The 18,981-nt window shown below is 40.5% G+C and overlaps 1 protein-coding gene across 2 annotated transcripts in view; it reads left to right on the top strand.

Moving 5' to 3' along the window:
* The first annotated feature begins 14,379 nt into the window (after positions 1–14,379).
* lrp4 (low density lipoprotein receptor-related protein 4) overlaps positions 14,380–18,981 on the top strand; it is a 111,337-nt gene continuing 106,735 nt past the window's right edge. For both annotated transcript variants that reach the window (XM_072379989.1, XM_072379988.1), the window contains exon 1: positions 14,380–14,727. In XM_072379989.1, the coding sequence (XP_072236090.1) occupies positions 14,667–14,727 (61 nt within the window). In that variant the 5' untranslated portion in view covers positions 14,380–14,666. The remainder of the gene's footprint in view (positions 14,728–18,981) is intronic.

The raw sequence follows: 18,981 nt of genomic DNA, 5'->3' as shown, positions 1-18,981 counted from the left end.
TCTCCATCCCTACTTGTCTGCCTGTTTTTAGGGCTTGCATTTACTTGTTCATGTAACCCGTTCTTAAAAGGAACCCGACTTTTAATCGAATCCTAGTTTTTATTTGAGGAACTTTAGTATTTCCCATGTATGAAACTAGCCTCGTAAAATAAACTCTAGCCTTTTGGATTTTTCCTGTCATACATCTGGGTATTTTATCTGGTCAAACATCACAGCTTAAGTATCACCAAAGTATAATGGATTTAGCAGAAATTCATGCCCAAACGTAAAAAAGTAAACAGGTGAACACATCTTCTGCATCACAAACTGAATGCACAAAGGTTCCCATGGCAACATGACACATAACTACTGTAGCTACTGTGTTCACAGCTTTGCTCAGTTACTAATGTACAGCTTAACAGTAGAGTTTGTGTCACTCTGTAACTTCAAGTGTGAGTTGTTGCTAAAAAGTTTTTTATTCAGGGTTGAAATCTATGGAGCAACACGGTGGCTTGGTGCCTCAAAGCAAACAGTTCCTGGTTTGCTTCTCAGCTGGGGTTTGCATTTTTTCCCCATGTATGCATGGTTTCTCTTCAGCTACTCCAGCTTCCTCCCACCATCTAAAAACATGCATGACAGGCTAATAATTGTGATTCTAAATTGACCCAAGGAGTGAGTGTGAGTGTGCATGATTGTTTGTTTGGTTTATTTGTCTCAGTGTTGGCCCTGTGATGGACTGACGACCTGTCCAGGGTATACCCCACCTCTCACCCAATGATAGATGGGATAGGCTCAAGCCTACCCATGACCCTGAATTGGATTAAGCAGGTATGAAAAATGGATGGAAGGATGAAACCCAGAGCATACCCTTCGAAGCAGAAGATGTGTTCAGCATCAGGGCTCTTGTACATGCTGGCAGTTGGTTGTCGGAAACATCCAAAGTGTTTGTTCTCAGTGTAACTATCATCTTTTCGTTTTTCGACTGTTTTTTAACATGTTGAATCAGCTTCAGGTCTTCAGGATATCACCCTGATTGTGAAAACAATAGAAAAGTTAAATGTACAGTAATTCTGAGACATTTCTTCATATTTTGGTATTTTTTAATACATAAATCTTACATTTTTGATAAAATCCTAAGTTTATATGATGCAGAGACTCTTGCTCCATTCTGCACTTCAAAATGATGTCCTTTTGCGGAAGTGTACATCATAATAAGCTATTGGATCTTGGCTATATGTGTTCAGGTGCTAATTTTTTGAATGGACACACAACAAGATGCCTTTTGCTGGCACAGGCTCTTAACATTGCTTGGGTTACGTAAGTTCTGTTCAATATTACTTTGGCACTTTTTTAGATTAATCCACGCTGTTTTAAAAACTAACAGTGGCAGGATTGATGATTTTACTACTAAATCCCATTCACAAGACCATTTGCTACACAAGCTTCAACATTAGAAATGTAATCGTCATTGTCAGGCTCTCAAATTGGTATTTTCTGTTTACACATATACAGAGAAATGAAGCAGCTAAAACTGATAATCCAGTACTTTCTGAAACCACAAAAATTCCCAAAATGTAAACAAATTTTGAACTTACTTTTCATGTTGTTGTTGCTTACAACGTCAGGTAACAAGAAGCTTTAAATCATAAAACCTTGTTTTGGTATGTCTGAGGGGCACTCTGAGAAATAAAGGGAATCACTAACTGAACCAACAAGTCACTGGCTGTTTGGTCAGTGTTGTAAAGCTGGGGGGGTGTACTATGGTTAGAAATGTAGGGATTCTGGGGAGTGGCTTCCTTTGGAGGAGTCTGATGGACACTAAATCATCAGCAGCTTTATGGTAAACATGAGAGCTTTATAGCAGCTCTGGCTCCCAGAGTTGGGTGTCAATATTTGATCCTTTTCCTTTTGACGCACTCAGAGTTGGATTTGTGCTGCAGCAGTTCACACATCATCCAGTCAGTAAACAAACAAGCTGCCCCACATTGCCCAAATACGCATTCCACAGCAAACATGATGCCTTATTATCTTATTGCCCCAGACCACAGGCTATTAGGAAAACCACTGTTATACCAGAGACAATTATTAGTGATCACAGCAGAAAAGACACTGAATAAAGCTGGTTAAGTGCAATATCTAAAGGAAAATTCTGGCTGAAGTACATCATGTAGATCTAAATCTCACAAGACACCTAGAAATGTAAAAAGCAACATTAGTGCTCTGGAGATGGTTTAAATTAAATCAAAGAAATGTAAGCACAGGGTCAAAAAAGGTAAAAGATACTCCTCTCATAAATCTAATCTCAGAGTTAATGATTGAAAAATGTTTATTATCCCAAGAAAGAAACCTTCTTAGAGAGCAGAATTAGATGTTGGCTTTAGATTTGATCAATATGTGGGTAAAACTGCAGAAATAAACTCACCTCACTTTTATGACATATGCCAGACTTGACATATGGAGTGAAGATTTTAGTGTGATTAAGACATTGAATCGAAATTGTATCAGATTGTTTATATATTTTCTTTATATATACATTTGGTATGTTTCAACCAGCCCAGTCACCCTAATCTAGATGTTTCTGCAACCCAGGGGTATAGATAGTTTGAATGTTTCTGACCCAAAAGGGAAAATGTCTCATTTGCATCTTATTCCATTTGACATCAAACCAGTCACATGGTGAAATGTTGAATAGGCACAGAATGGAAATCATTGTCAATATGATTGTTTTTGTTCAAGTGATGTGTTTCAGCTGCAGATTTCTGCGCTTTTAGAAAATAATCTATTTAGCAGTGGAATGAGAATCCTCACTTGAAAGCCAGGAAAGAGTAGTCTCTGAAGTAAACATAAGAGGGTCTATGTAGGCCTGGCTGTTTTTGTAACCCTAACACCTTAGATTTTAGTGGCTGAAGGCTTAGGTAAAAGTTAACAGCGACTGAAAATGAAAATGAAGATTAAGTTGGGTCGAACTGGAAACAAACGGGTTTCTGAATGCAAGTCATGTCTTTAATTACCATTTTCCTGCAGTCTAATGTTACAAACTTTTTGCCTCTTATGTTCAGACGTTTTTACAAAATGTATTGAGACTATTCCTGTATGTAGTCACGCTCGAGTTCATGTACTCAGGAAGAGAGAAACTTGTATTTCCAGGGACGTGAGTTACTAGATTCAGCTCGGCTGTGAAAGGCTGTATTTCAAAAAACTTTCTCTGGGCATTGATTAAACATTTAAAAGTTCATCGTGCTGATTAATATTACATATTCAGATGGTTTATGAGTGCAGAACGATGAAGCAAAGTACTTTTAGAGACTCTCACAGAGCAAAAGTGAAACACCCTAAGAGTGCTCACATAATATGAGCCTTTGTCAATATTAGCTCACACTAATCAATCAGAATCAATGTGGAATTTGGACTGTCAGTGGTGGGCTGCAGTTGCAAGGTGGAAATAGGGCTGCTGCTGTATATATCAAGGATAGTTTTGTTATCAGTAAAACATGATGCTATCCTGATTTGATTCAACAACTTTTTTTTTTTCTTTTTGGTCTGTAGTAGCCTTTACAGAAAAGGGGGGGGGGGGGGGGGGTATGTCATGCAGCAACTAGAACCTGCCTGCTGCAACAAGGACCTTTATTTTCTGTGAAACAATATGTAGAAAAACAATAGTTTAGTGCTTGGATTAAAGATTTTATCAAAGATCAAATCATTTTGACTGCTTGATGATTTTGAAAGGGTGATACTTGCTTTCACAACATCCCAACTGGATGAATGTCATGTCCTGTACGTTGGTCTCAGCCAGGCTTTGCTCTCACAGCTACAGTTGGTCCAGACGCCTGCAGCTTGTCTTTTAACAAGTACACAGAAGCATGAGTGCTTCTTCCTTGTACTTGAGTCCCTTCACTGGCTCCCCGTACATGTCAGATTGATTTTTGTTGGCTTATAAAGCACTTAATGGGCTAGCTCCTTTGTATTATTCCAACTTTGTACAACTATATGTGCTCTCTAGATGACTGACATCTGCCGTTTGCTTTTAGTCCAGTTTCAGTTGTTAGTCCCAAGGTCCCTGAAATTCTATTCAGTTTGAGAGCCCAACTATTTGTTTGTATTATTTTATCACTTTTATTTATTTATCAAAAATTGTTTTAAAGCGGTTAACATTTGTGGTGCCTTGCTGTTTGTGATACACAGTGTTTTGGTCTGTGATAGATGTTTCAAATGTGTTTTTATGAAAAATCTTGATTTGGCTTCACTTCACCCTCTGTATATGAAACCCACTGAACCAGTAGAATAACGTAAGCACGTTTTCTATTGGTACTGCGTTGATATTATTTTTGTACATTGCTTTTGGCTGCAATAATCGTGTTATGAAGACTTACGTTTCTGGAAGCCCCAACAGTAAACATTTGGCTGTAGTGTTCACACATTAAAAACAACATATGAATGCTTCTCCTAACCCTAACCAATTCACTTTGGTGCCTACGCCAAACCAAATAAAACGGAAAGTGAGAAGAACTAAAAGAAAAGAACAATAAAGAAAAAAAAGATTTAACAGGAAACCAGCAAGGAGAGATTTGTGGAAAAGAACTTGGACAATGAAGTCAAATCCCAATGTTGCCTCAATGTATGGTCGACCCACTCTACCTCGTGTGCATGTCTTATGTTCAGGTGGAGATTGTATTGTATTTATCTGTGCTATGCAGGACTGAAAAATTCCACGTTACGTTTCCACATCAGTACACTGACAGTATTTCAGCACATAGTTTAGACTTGCTCCATACAGACAATTATCAAGTGTGGTGAACTGCAGCTGTTGAGGGTCATGTTAACAAAAGGGACTTCTTCTTACTTTGTTGCTCATGTTGAACTGAGATCACAAATCATACAAATGATTGCTGCTTTGCTCCCCCTGAACAACTTAATTTCTAATTGGCATCACATTTCCCCACAGGATATCATCCAGCATAAGATCCTTGCGTGCGTGCCGCATGATACTTTGAGAAGGAGGAGGGTGATTAGCAGCCGTTTATCCAACTTTAAAATCTTAATCTCGCCCTCAGAGATAATTCTACCCACAAAGCCATATCAAAGCTCTTGGCCTCTTTTTTCATATAAGTGGCTTTTGGAGAAAGCTGTGCCCTGCCCTATCCAAAGCCACACAGGTTTCACCTCTCCTCAACCCATGCCTGGGTTCACTCCCTCTGGCCATATAGCATCGGAGCCTCTTTAGTAGCAGCGGTGCCCCCGGCACTGTGAGTCATAGAAGATCTGATGGCTTTCAAATGACGTTTTAAAACAGGCCAGGTGTGTATGCCAGTGATGGTGGGTTTGCAGTTTGTAGACTTTGTGTCAATCAGACCGCATAGCAATTACAGTCGCATCTAAATCTCTCTTGTACCAACTGTTGAAATTAATGGTGGAAAAATATCAGTGGTAATCCGATTGCTGGAAAAAAAAGTCTTCGGTGTTGCTGTGTTTGCATAAAACTTTAAAACCAAGCAAACCCACGACACGTAAGAGATGTTTTAACAGGTGAAAGTAATCCCTCGGCTAAGTAAGTGACTGTGATCCAGGGTTTGCAGGCTTGAGTTTATAGTGTTTGCTTGTAAATCATAGTGGATTTCAACCAACTATACAAACAGCCTCCTCCCCAGGAGCTCAACCATTCCAACATTTATGATAGAAACGCTTCCAAACTAAACTGTTTAATTTCTATGTAATCAGCCAAAAAAATCCCTGAAAGCGTTACATCAATTCACCATCTAGATTTCTTTTACAAATAACAAAATCTGTTTACCAGTGCAGTCGTTTCAGACATAAAGGACAAGTTATGTTTGGATCCAAAATAACACCAGCTTTGCTTTTGAGGATGGAGGCCTTTCTCATCTCGAATGAAGACGAGCCTGCGGTCAAAAACCAAGTCTCCAAGCTTCGAAAAGCCAACAACAAGGCGAGGCAAGAGCCTGCATCCATGTCAGTTTATGTTTGATTTTAGCCTTGCTTTTTAGCCTTTATAAATGAGCCCATTGTATGAAGAGAACATGGAGTGAGCGGAGCATCCACAAAAATAAACCTTACACAGAAAAGCCCTGTAGTTAGACAGGCCGCAGAACAGGCTGCTAGGCTCTAAAAAACACCACAGCAGGATGCAGTGTTTGTCTGAATGTGTGTGTGTGTGTGTGTGGTGCCACAGCAGCCAGTCCTGGCCATGTGGACTGTGGTGTGGTCGGGTTCCCCCCGCTAAATTTAATAAGGGTGTCTCTGGTTACATCATGGCCTGAGAAACCAAAAGAGGGAGACAGGAAGTGGAAAAAAAATCCTCCATCAGCATTGACATTTTTACAGAAGCATTCTGGTGGTTCAGCGTGTTTAACTTTGCCAGTGAAATTAAATTTACAATCATATGTTTTGGTCGGTTTGGTACAGAAAAACTCCACAGTTGAAAGGTTAGGAGATATTATTACTTTACAATATAATGTCCAGCTGACACACATTCATTTGGAGACCTGCTTATCTTCACCTCTTTAACCTCCAAAAACTTTCAAGATGCCACACTTTTCTTCAAAAGCTGTAGTCTAATTTAGTTCCCTGTTCAGAGTGAAGCACGCACACCAAAATGATTTCTTAGAGAGAACCCTCCTGGAAATAGTCCAAGAAAACTGTTTAACAAAATGCATCTTAGATAACCATATGTCAATCATCACCACTTGGAAGAAGAGCATATTTTCCAACATATTTCTTTGCTCTCCAGGTCTGGTGCTATTGACACCTTTTTAGGAGGTGCCATTTTTGATTGGCGTCACACACAGAACCCATCTGTAGCTGCCAGTCCGGGATGCTGATTGGTCAAAACTTACTGTGTCTTAGCCACAATTTTACTCCCACACAATCCCACGGGAATCCAGCTGCCTCTAAGGAAAAATCTTCTGTCATTCTCTTTTTTTGGGAAAATAAATAGATAAATAACAGCTGCATGCTGGAGACAACTGGGGCTCAGCCAAACATCAAATGTGATGCAAATACAAAAGCAATGATTTACAAGTAGGAAAAGAAAAGTAAAATCTGTAGACCTGCAGATTTTGCATTAATTCTCTGTGGGTTGGGAACCAAATGATTCCCTTCTCATCTTTTCTTGGCATGAAAAAAGTTAATAATCCTTAAGTATCAGTTTCCGATAAAATATGTCATCATAAATCAAAGAATTTGTTAGGAAAGGTCTTTGTACTTTTCTTTCCTTTCTTTGTCTTTGTTATGTTTGTTCTTCTTTTCCAGTCTTTTAGAATACCCCAAAGCGCCTTTTCATGCGAGAAGGAACATTACTCTGGCATAAGTACCAGATCTGTCTGAAAGAACAGAGTACAAGAAGGACATGTAAATAAAAGCAAAGTAAGTGTGACTTTGGCCTGTCAGGGTGTTAGAGGTGTTGGTAGAAAAGATGTTCTTAGAAGAAGATTTAAGTAAAAGAGCAGGGTCGTGGGAGTTATCTTTACTTACACTGATAAATCACATACCATGAACCTCTGTAACTTGACTTATTTGACTGGTTTGGTGTTTATCTATCTATCTATCTTATTTATCTATCTATCTATCTATCTATCTATCTATCTATCTATCTATCTATCTTATTTATCTATCTATCTATCTATCTATCTATCTATCTATCTATCTATCTATCTATCTATCTATCTATCTATCTATCTATCTATCTATCTATCTATCTATCTATCTATCTATCCTGGGAAGACACAAGAACTCTCCATTTTCCTCTTGTCGGTATCAACCGCAGCTGTTGTTTTTTCCTCCTTGAGGTTTGGTGCCAGTTCTTTTTGTTCTTCTTAAATTGCAACCAATAGCAATATACCTGTACTGCCATCCTCTAGCACTTCTTACCAGTCTATGGAATCATGTCTGATTCACAATTCCTTATAGCAGCTTTTCACATCTTTTATGAGTTGCTTTGCTAGTAAATGGAAACTCAGTCACTGTCACAGTTGTGGCAGTTATTGTAGCAGCATCTAATGAAAGAATTCCCCCTTGCGGGATTAATAAAGTACTTTGATTGATTATTCATGTGACGTGTGTTCCTTCTTTCAAGTTACCACATATGTATTAACTTAATATGAAAGAGTGTATATATACAGAAAGATCTCCAGGAAATTAAACAGATCCTGCATTAATCTCAACAAATATTGTATTTAAGGAAATGATGGAGAGGGAAGGTCATGTCTTTGTCACACACCAGCCACAATCCTAAATACACATACAAGTATACACTACACATTGAATAAAGTTCCAACACCTGCCAGATTTTCGGTTTGTTGTGGCCTCCTGATCTCCACCTCACTTTTTTATTTATTAGCGGAAGCTAAAGTGATTAAGCCACAGCTGTTCCTCCAGCAGCACACTCACACGTACACACACATACAGGACAGTTACTCTGACAGCCAAATGTTACACTTCCCAAAAGGTGTCAGATACCTGTGGTGTCTTAAAAAGTGACAGAGAATATACAAAGCAGAAGAGCATTGGTGTGACTTTCTGCCACTTTAAGTGATTAGGCTTTTTTCACATAATTGTTGAGACACTGTATACTTCAAGTCTTTCTCTATGAGTGGGTTTGTGTGTGTGAGGCAAGTCTGAAACCTGTAGTAAAGCTGTCGGTGTTGTGGAGACAGTCTAATCACAGGTTCCTATCAGATGTCTCCATCTTCATTCACCTTAAGACAGGATGATAACTGAACAGGGTCACAACTACTATCTGCTCACACTCAGTGGGGTTACATGCGTGCCATCGGATCGGATTAATGGCTAAATTACAATAAGATTGAGTTATTCAGTTCATGTAGACACCTTAATTTGACAAGAAATCAAATCGGATCGGGTTACTTGCGATTAAATTAAGACCCCGAGATAACTCAATCCAAATGCCCACTGAACGCGCCTGGAGACGACAGTGGATCGGTTCTGCGCAGGCTCGAGATTTTTTCCCACGATTTTTTCCCACGGAAATTGAAGGAGACAATATTACTGTTGTTGTCGCCACCATAGACATTATAATGAATACTGATTTATATGTCTATGCTCGCCGCTGTCGGAAAGAAATAGACAAAGCAATTCATTCGCCATCTTTCTCGAATATCTGAGTTTGTCAACCAGAAGTGGCTCTATTAGAGCAATAGTTGAAATGGGTACAGCGCCACCTATCGTACAGGGGTATGACATGCTTTGTGCTAGTGATTCGATTCATTCACCGCCATATATCCAAGGATAATTACCCTTGCTCAGATAAGGAGCAAAACCCAACTATAGCTATAATCGAGTTAATCTCATCATGTAGACCCACTGACTGACCCAGGCCAGCCACCCACAGTTCAAACTATCCAGGTTATAAGCTTACGCACTCAGTCAGTGCGTCCAGCAGTGTGTCGCACAGAGAGGGAATATGTAGAAACCAAACGTTTGGGCTTTTTTTGGCTATGATGATCCCTTATTTTTCTCAGAAAAGGTTGTTCATCTTAATGGAGTCTGGAACTGTTACACGTGTATAACCCAAAGGCAGATCTGTAGTATCTGTGGGGCTTTAAACTGACTTGTTCCTACAGTATCTCACCACATTTAAAGGCAGAATTGTCTCTACCTGTTGTTAATTGATTCACTCAATTGTAAAGAGCCTTCTGTCATCGCCTATACTCCAGGCTGTACCTCCCTTTGTCCCTGCCACTTTCCAAGAATTGTGAAGAGGTTTGTCAAAGAAAGCTGAATAGAGTAGGTCAAACCCTCCCTTACCTTCTCAACAATCACCACATAAAAGAAAATAATTGGGAAATTGTCCGCGTCTGTGGGGAACAAAACAATTCCTCAATTCCTCAGGGGGTTCCAGCAGCTGTTCGACTCTAAGAACAACCATGTGTGAACATTATTTGGGATTTAAAAGAATATTCTATTTCTGTGATTGTCATTTTGATGTATATTTACATGCTGTAATAACCTGTTTCACCTGCTTCCACAAAATGTGAAGCAGCATGTCATCAGCCCATATTTCTTTTGCTGTACTTAAAAGAAAAAACGTCTGTGTGTGCTAGCTATTCGGAGACTTATGAACCTTGGGACGATTTGAGCTATTATTTGGGCACCTAATGGTCTCAAGCAGCTCTAAAAAGTGTCTGACGACGTCATGCCCACCGATATAGAACGGTCATTTATTCAGCTTTATCTTCCCGTGTCTGAGTGTAATTGGAAATTATTTTGTTGTGTTACAATTGGTTTTCCTAGAACTGTTATACAACAGAACTGCGAGTACTGCTTTAGCAAATAATGCTTAAAGTCATATGGTTGATTTTCCAACGTGCTCTGGACAAATATGTGTACGTTGTCAACACTGTGTAAAATGGCCGATCTTGGCACGTGGGGGTTGTCCAGACTGTTGAAGCCCCGTGGCTGAGAGAGGCTGCACCCTATTCAGCCGACTAGTGAGACTTGGTCCCTGACTCTGTTTGATGATTATTGCTGACTATTGCTGGTTGTTCATTCTGGCTTGATTTATTAGTCTGTAACAAAGTCCTTAAATCTTAGGAGACTTATTGTTGTCTTTGCTTCCTCACCATAGAGCAAACCGCTTTTGCTTCTACACTGAGTTATTTGCTGGTGTGTTAGGAGATTAAATATGCAAGAGAAGTCACTACAGTTCCAGTCAAACCTCACCATTTATTACAGCAATTATACCCTCGGCCGTAGAAGAGCTGCAAGCGTTAATTAATTTCCACATGCCAACACCAAATTTATAGCTCATTTTTTACTTTTTGAATTTGAATGTCACTCCCATATTTCTGAGCTGGAGAAAAAAGTCAATAGAAGCAGCATTCAGAACATGAAAATAGCACTCCTCTATAGTGGCAGCAAGATGGTGGGAAAAACTGCAAAAACTCTGGGAGACAAGTACAATCGACTCCAAAACCAACAGGATCCACAGGATCTATTGCAAACATAGACGTAGGAACCGGGGGGACATGTCCCCCTCCAATATTGGAGACAGGCGCAGTCATTTATGAGATATTTATGCTCTGTTTACAGATCTGTCAGGTTTCCGATATGCCGATAATGTAGATGTGATTATTTTTGTTGTTGCAATCCACAAACATGAAAAATTATTCTTTCTTTTGGCTTTTCCAACCACAATCCTTTGTTCAAAGCATTGTTCATTAGACTGCTCTGTATCAAATCAGGAATACGTGACGGCACAGACCACTTCTGTTGGGATGAAATGTAATTCTCTGATGGATGCTCCACAGGAGAGTGAAGGGGAGGCGTGTGCTGAATGATGATGTCCTGTTTAGAAACGCGGAAGCTCACGTCCCAGCTAAGGCTGCCTCATAATTAGAGAGTGGGATCTAAAGCCTTCTTTCCACCGAAAAAGAGAGACATGAATATGTACACTGTGGACTTGTGCATGTGCTACTGATGAATCAGATGCTATATTTGCAGGACAGTACAGAAATTATACTTTCTAACATAGATAACAGAGTAAACCGATCAAAATTTTCAAAGATATTGCAAATTATCAGCAGAGGGTGTATTTTAAACTGACTATTGGACGCATGAGAATGGTAACTTTACTTTATAGATCCTATATGAATGTGGAGTCAGGTTTTTTTATATATATATTTTCACCTGTAAAAAAATATATCCCTGAAATGACCTGTATGCTTAAATAGCCATGACTGCTTCTTGGACACTAATAGTGAGCTTTTCTAGACAAAGACTTAAGACTTGGAAAATTTGACTGACTGTACAGTCAGTCAGTCTGAATATTCTCCTTACAGCTGCTCTCCTTCTATTGAACTGCAGCTGGTGCCAGCTCTCTCAGCCTCAGGCATAAGTCCAGAAACAAAACAACTGTCAGGTGGAAATTATGTGAAAATCACATAATAATCATAATGCATGTTTATTATGAATTGTCATAGATATGTCATGTATCACATCAGGAGTACCTAACAATGTACTGAAAAATCACAACTGAAAATGTCACTGGAGTTTTCCTCTTTTTTGACCTCTCTTTACAAAGCAGAGATGAATCACTCTAAAAGAAGGAAAACTGGTTTGATTTTACTTTAGTGCAAGTCTTTAACTTTAACACATCTTTATTTCCATGGTATTATTGTAGTAGGGATTTAGAGCAAAAGCAGTATCCACAAAGGGCGGAGTCTCTTAGGAGCGTTGATGGATGGGTGATCCCCTGTTGGCCAATAAATGCAAGAGAAAATCATTTAAATGGTAAAAACGAGTTTCATCAAAGAGCTATCGGAAAGGAATTGCATCTTTCTGCTTTAACAGTACAAAATATCATGAGATGACTGAAGGGCACAGGACACAGGCATTCATCAATAACTGACATAACTACATGGGCAAAGGAAACCTTTTTCAAGCACTACAATGCAAATAATGGAGTTACTTTCATAAATGTTACTTTGAACTTCCATCCATCCATCCATTTTCTATACCCGCTTAATCCGTCGGTCGGTCGCGGAGGGGCTGGAGCCTATCCCAGCGGTCACCGGGCGGGAGGCGGGGCACACCCTGGACAGGTCACCAGTCCATCACAGGGCCACACAGAGACAAACGAGACAAACAACCACACATGCTCACACTCACGCCTAAGGACTGTTTTAGAGTTATCAATTAACCTGACATGCATGTTTTTGGACGGTGGGAAGAAGCCAGAGTACCCGGAGACAACCCACCATACACGTGGAGAACATGCAAACTCCACATAGAAAGGCCCCAGGTAGGGATTGAACTTGGAACCCCCTTACTTAGAACTTTATTGGACAAAAAAGAAGTCCTAAGGCAGAATCAACTTCCCTGGACTTGGAGGAATCTGTGATGTTGAAAAATCCATATTCTAAGTCTTTTCTAGATAAGAAATGGACATTATGTGCTTTGGACCAAAAGAGCCACCCATAGTGTTATTTGCAACAAGTCCAAAAGCCAGGCTCTGTGATGGTATGGGTTTCTATCAGTGCCTTTGGTAAAGCAAATTTACACTTCTGTGAAGGTGGCTTTATTGAAGAAAAGTACATTGAGATTTTAGAGCAACATACTACCTTCAAGACCAGGAACATCCATGCATTTGTCAGCAAGACAGTGCAAAACCACATTCTGCATACCATTCAAAGACATGGCTGAGGAAGAGGAGAGTACTATTGCTGGACTGGCCTGCCTCCTGTCCTGATATGTCCCCAAACAGAGAATATGTGGAGAATTTCAAAACGAACCCCATACCTATGCGCAAGGGTTAAAACCTTACTATTTCAACCTTTTTTTGGAATGTGTTGAAGACCTGAAATGTAAAAAACATTGATTAAATCAAGATGACTGGATATACGATGAAATATGTAGTTTTTACTGACTGCAATGGAATAAAACCCCAAGTAAATTTAAGAATCAACATGTTTTTCTTATATGTATTTGCATCTCTCTTCTTTTTGTGTTGCTTTTATGTGTATAATCTCAATTAGATAATTTGATTATGGTGATTTAGTATAATATGATACATATTTTGAGCTCCTACTGTGAATTCAATGCTTCTGAGAGTCTGTGCCTACTTTTAAAAGTGCACATAAAGTGAGAATTACAGTTAAGCTATCGTTGTGATTCATGTCTGAGCAGTGTGTACATAAGAATGACTTCATTGTAACCCTCTAAACTAAACTGCAAAGCTTAAACTTGTGGCACAACTATGTCATTCTGTCATCCTGGAATAATTCAAGGAAAATAAATCCTGCTGCCACTGCAACCCTCGCAGAATTAATTAGATTTTAATATTACCATAAGATCCCTTTGATGACTTTTTGTAAATCTGTGGGACATAATGACTGCGTAATGACCTCATCTCATGATTATTACTCTCCACTGTAAAAACCAGCACTCTGTCATTTGCCTCCCATGATTTAAGTGACAACAGTGAAGCTTTTTATCCTCCTCTTCGCCTCCTCTGTAACCCTCATTGTGTAATAAAGAAAGGCAGAGTAAGAGGGACAGAAGTTTTTCCGCGTAGTTCAGAGAAGCACAAACTGTTCACTGATGCCTCTAAACGTACTCTGGTTTGTCTTTAGCGGACCACCAGCCTTTTAAAAGACGTAATTTAACAAATGACACGAGAGAGCTGAGATTTTGGGCGAGTCGATTTCTTTCGGGATAGGGGGAAACAGACACGGACGAAAGGAGATGTAACTTAGATCAAACAAAAAATAAGTAGAATTGGTGCTTATCTTGTATTGTACAGCATAAAATAAGTGAGCATTTGTTGTAGAAGCTAATTCATATCCATGTTAGCTTTGATAAAACTAAATATACAGAGTTGTCTCCCTCTTCGCTTCGGTGTGGTACGGCCCTCAGCTCCTCTTGGTATCCACACCGTCTGGAAGTACTGCACAACATGTTGGAGACCGTGGCCGAGCTGCAACCCACAGAGTTAACTTTTTAATCCCGGTTTTGTTGCGTTATCACACTCAAGAGGAGGAGGCGGGGGAGGTCGCGGAGAGAAGAGGATAAAAAGTCAGTCATGCTTTGAGGTTAGGGTGAAAGCCGGAGCGTCTTCTTGCAAAAGAAGCCATTGATACTGAAGCGTGCAGAGGGGAAGAATAAGGGAAAAGGGGTGAAGAGAAGCCCGGAGAAGAGCGAGAAAAGTGGGGTACAAGATGCAGCTGGCCACGGTGCTGTGGGGCGCCTTAGCAACTTTGCTACTCAGCCGGAGTCCAGGTAAGAAAACTGCCGCGTTAACGTCGCCGCGAGTGGGTCTGGAAACTGCATGTGAGCGTGTTTTGGAAGAGGAGAATGGAGATTTTCTGTAAATTATTTAATTTGCTTCGTGTTTGGTGATGAAAATCCCTTCGTTAGAGCTCTGTGAACTGATGTGTGCCACACATTTAGACTGCTAAACCCAACAGCCAAGTTTGTCCGTTGTTAGTCAGCCCCGGTTAGGTGGTTGTAATAGAAGCTGGAGTGGAAAATGTGTTCATTCCTCCCTTAAAATCCTATTTGACAACATGCTTTTGCACCGCTGAAAGCCGATGGTCCGAGCTCTCTGGTCTGACTGCAGGAGTCCATCACATTTGACTGATTTCACATTCTTATTCTATGCTTATTCTTAACTTTTAAGAGTTATTGTCACGCTTTTGCACTACATCCCACCTGTGTTGTATGCGAGTTGTGATGCTTTGTGCATTTGAAAGTATGTAGTTAGTCATTGTTGGCAGTTTAATGCCTTGTATCGGGATTTTATTGAGGTATTAAAGGTTTTTTAAGTGTTTATTTAGTGTTAAATGGAGGCATGGCTACTTCATTATGGGGGGTGCACGCATATACCCAATGTGCTGTCAGATCTGTCTGGAGGCAGATTGTTGGCTGATGTGGGAATTAATTATCCCATCTTAGATGGAATACAATGCTTTGGCTTGACTTTAAAGGCTATATGCGAGCTATTAGACTTGAAATGTATCATTAAGATTTTGAGATTTTGTAAGCTGTATAAGACTGCAAAGGTTTCATCAACTCACTCGAGCTTCTTCTCTGTTATGCAATTGGTTCCCCTGACTTGAAACATCCCAAAAAGTGAGTTTCATCCCAAAAACTCACTTTTTGGGATGAGACCATCACGTTGGTGGATGCGGCGCTTCTTTTTCTGTTCAAATGAAGCCTGCTCTGCTTTAATTGCAGTTGTCTGTTATATTTGACCATTTCCCTTCCAGCAGCACTTGTTTTAGGCCTGAGTGTTTTCCACCTCCCCCGTCCTATGTTTCTCTAACACCTTGTGTTTACAACATGTTAGAACAGCCGCTGGAATGCAAGGACTCACTGAAGCTATTTCTAAACACACACACACAGGGCTTAGCGTTATACACACATGGATGCCCGGTGCCGCGCTCTCTGACATGTCATGAAAAGATCTACCTGACAGGAGAGCAGGAATTACATCTGTAATTGTCTAGTTGGGCCACAAAAAAGGGGGTCGGTGTAATTGCGACATCTCTTAAATGTCACCAAAAGACTGTCTCTAAAATGTCAGCAAGATAAGAGTCAATATCCAACTGAAAACAAAAGCCACAATAGATGATCCACATGCTATTTATAGTTGGAGCCTTTCATTTTTTCAGATGTAGGTATCATCGTTTTCCCCGCCTTCCCTATTTATCTGTGGCACGGGGCCGTGCTCGTTTGATTGTGGACTGTCATAAAGCAATTAAGTCTGCCGGGCTTGTGACATGTAATAAACCCGTCTTGGTCTGCTGTGTATGACTGTGATAGGCCACCGCTGGCATTTTCAGGCATTTTAAGGCATTAAACCCATAGCTCAACCCACTCCCTTTTACGGCTTACGCTGCAAACAGATGTGCTTGTTTATCATTTTTAAATCGGCATCTTTTAATTGGACCTTTCCTGCCGCATGTTCCACACGACACATCTCTGTTTTCAGGGTTATTGGGGTGTTCAAATTGACATTGAAATGCCAACGGGAAATTGAAATTGCAAAGCAATAGTGATATGAGCTTTCTTCTGTTGTAAGAAAATATGTAAAAGTTAAGGCTATAATTTCTTAGCAGTGCTCAGTAAATGGTGCTGCTCGTCTCATCTGACAGTAGATGACCCGGGGCTATAATCTATCAAGCTGTGTTTGTGTGGGGCTGATGTGTGTTGGGTCAAAGTGCCTTCTCAGCTAAGTCCAGTGGCCTTGGAGTAATGGGCTGAGTTGGACTAATGGCATGTTGGCAAGTGTCTTATACAGTTTAATGATGTGCTGTGGGACAGCGCTGCCCCTCGTCTGCTCCCACTGAGCCCTCCTCATTTACTGAGCACCTATCGATTGGAGTCGCAGGTTGAGTCGGTATCTTTGGTGTTGAACACCTGAAAATATCAGTGCACACATTTTGTATTTAGGACTGAATGCAAACACATGCCAAACAGCTTGATTGTCTTTTGGCTGCTGGAGTCAAACAAAGAAGAAAATAAATTATATCAGTGAAATAGATGGAATTGCTTGACTCTTAATCAAAGTCCATTGATGTTTCTCAGAACTCAAGATTATGTCTTGAATTGAATCTTTTGTCCAACTGAAAGTCCAAGACCTTGAGGCACTTTTACTTCAGAAATGATCCTAGTTTGTTCACAGCAGAGGCTGATAGAAGAGACGGCTCATCTCAAATCACAGCATGTTTGCAATTGGTACACTTTTGAAATGAAACTTTCACCTTCAGATAATTGTACAGGGTGTTTCCTGCAGAAGTTGTGGGGCCTGATTGCTGGGAGTGGCCACAGAGTCAGAGTGGGTTTGGCCGGTGAGCTCAGTCCTAGAACACACTCCACGAGCCCACCAACTAGATGGTCCTAAGGGATTTTTCTCAATCGCCAGTACACAACGGCTGCCTAGTGTCTGTTTGACAGACTGAGTGTAGCTTTACGGAAGGGTCCGATAGTTACTGTGCTGAGATGCAGAGGAAAGGGTTCTTGCTGACCTGATGAAATATCAAATAAAAAAGAATCTACAGAAGTATTCGTTGGGGACTGAATAACTTTCTTTTGAATATAGATCTGTTCTGGCATTTCATCACTAGCTTTCAACGAAAAAGAAGTAAAAAAAAGATGCAAATCACAGCGAATGGTGTTCACTTGAAGAAGCTGAGTGGTTTGAAAAGGGGAGGTGTGGAGTTTGATCTTTGGTTCCAGTTGCTGCCCCCTTCCGTGCGCTTCCCTGCTACTTATATCCCCTCCTCGGATTGATTAGTCCCCTGACAATGGACCCGCACACACCAAAGCACACTCTGACCAGTGGCCTTTTCACAGAACATGCAGGCGTGGTTTTATGTTCCCACCAGACTTCAGGATATAAATCTATGACTTTGTCTTTCCAAAAAAGCTGTAGAACCACTTTCGGTTCAGTATCCTCTGAGTTGTTGTCTTTGTAGTCATGTCGCTGCAGGACTGAAATCCCCAAATAACTTTTTAAAAATTTTTTTTATAATAATTGATTCTTTTCTATAGTAAAATGTACTCTTCTCTCACAGGAAAGGGTTGCTTTGGAGAATGTGGCTTAGTTCGATGAAACAGGACTCCCTACTGGCAGGATGTGATATTTTTTCAGCATTTATGCACACCTACCTTTCCCTCTGTTTTTCTAGCCCAGGTTCTAGCTTTTTTAGGGGCTTCAGGAAGAAAAGAGTCAGTTTTACTTTCGGGTTTGAGCGTACAGCTGCTGTGTTAGGTGAGTGAATGTGTGTGTGCCCTCCTCTGGTCTGGCTGGTTAGGTTGGTGTCAACCCGGCTGTTTCTTACACCAGGAGAAGGCAGAGTGGGCCACTTGATACCCCCACTGTGCTTTGTATGTCTCTTCTGAGGGGATAGAATTGCACCTCCAAGGTAGCAGTGAAGGTAACCTATGACAATTTGATTCCCAGACCCCCTTTCAACATTCTCATATGGATAAATGTCAGACTTCAGACCCCAGACCCCTCTCCCCCTCTACCACTCTCCTCTTGTTCCTTCACCTTCCTATAAATCACCTTGCCTTCTCTCTCTGCAAGAGACCTCAGGGCGGGCTTTCGTCTTAGAGGTCGTTTCTGATTTCAGAACATGATGCCACAGCCGCGGGGCTTATTTCAATTATGCTCACTGCATTGGAATATGTCAAGGATGTCAGCTTTCAGCACACACAAGCAAAACAAACAAAGTGCTTGTAGTGTGGACAGCAATTGTTCTCAGCCAAATTGTAGTTAAGCTCTTTCATTTCCGCCAAAAGTGAGACAAGTTGATTTTAATGTGCGACCAGCAACGGATAAAAAGGACTCCTCTTGGCTGTCTTATTAATAGTCTTTCTGAAGATCACTTGGTGTTGATTCGATTGGCAGCTGCGGCTCGAGTTGATCTCATTGCTCCCAGGAGTGTGCATGAGGGTCAAATGTCGGTTTCAGCCGAATTAAAATAATAATGACGAAACTGTCCCACAGACAGACTCACACCTTTC

Source organism: Leuresthes tenuis, unplaced genomic scaffold, assembly GCF_036924035.1.
Source record: "Leuresthes tenuis unplaced genomic scaffold, fLeuTen1.0.hap1 SCAF_2, whole genome shotgun sequence".
Classification (NCBI taxonomy): Eukaryota; Metazoa; Chordata; class Actinopteri; order Atheriniformes; family Atherinopsidae; genus Leuresthes; species Leuresthes tenuis.
This window is presented reverse-complemented; position numbering and strand designations above follow the sequence as displayed.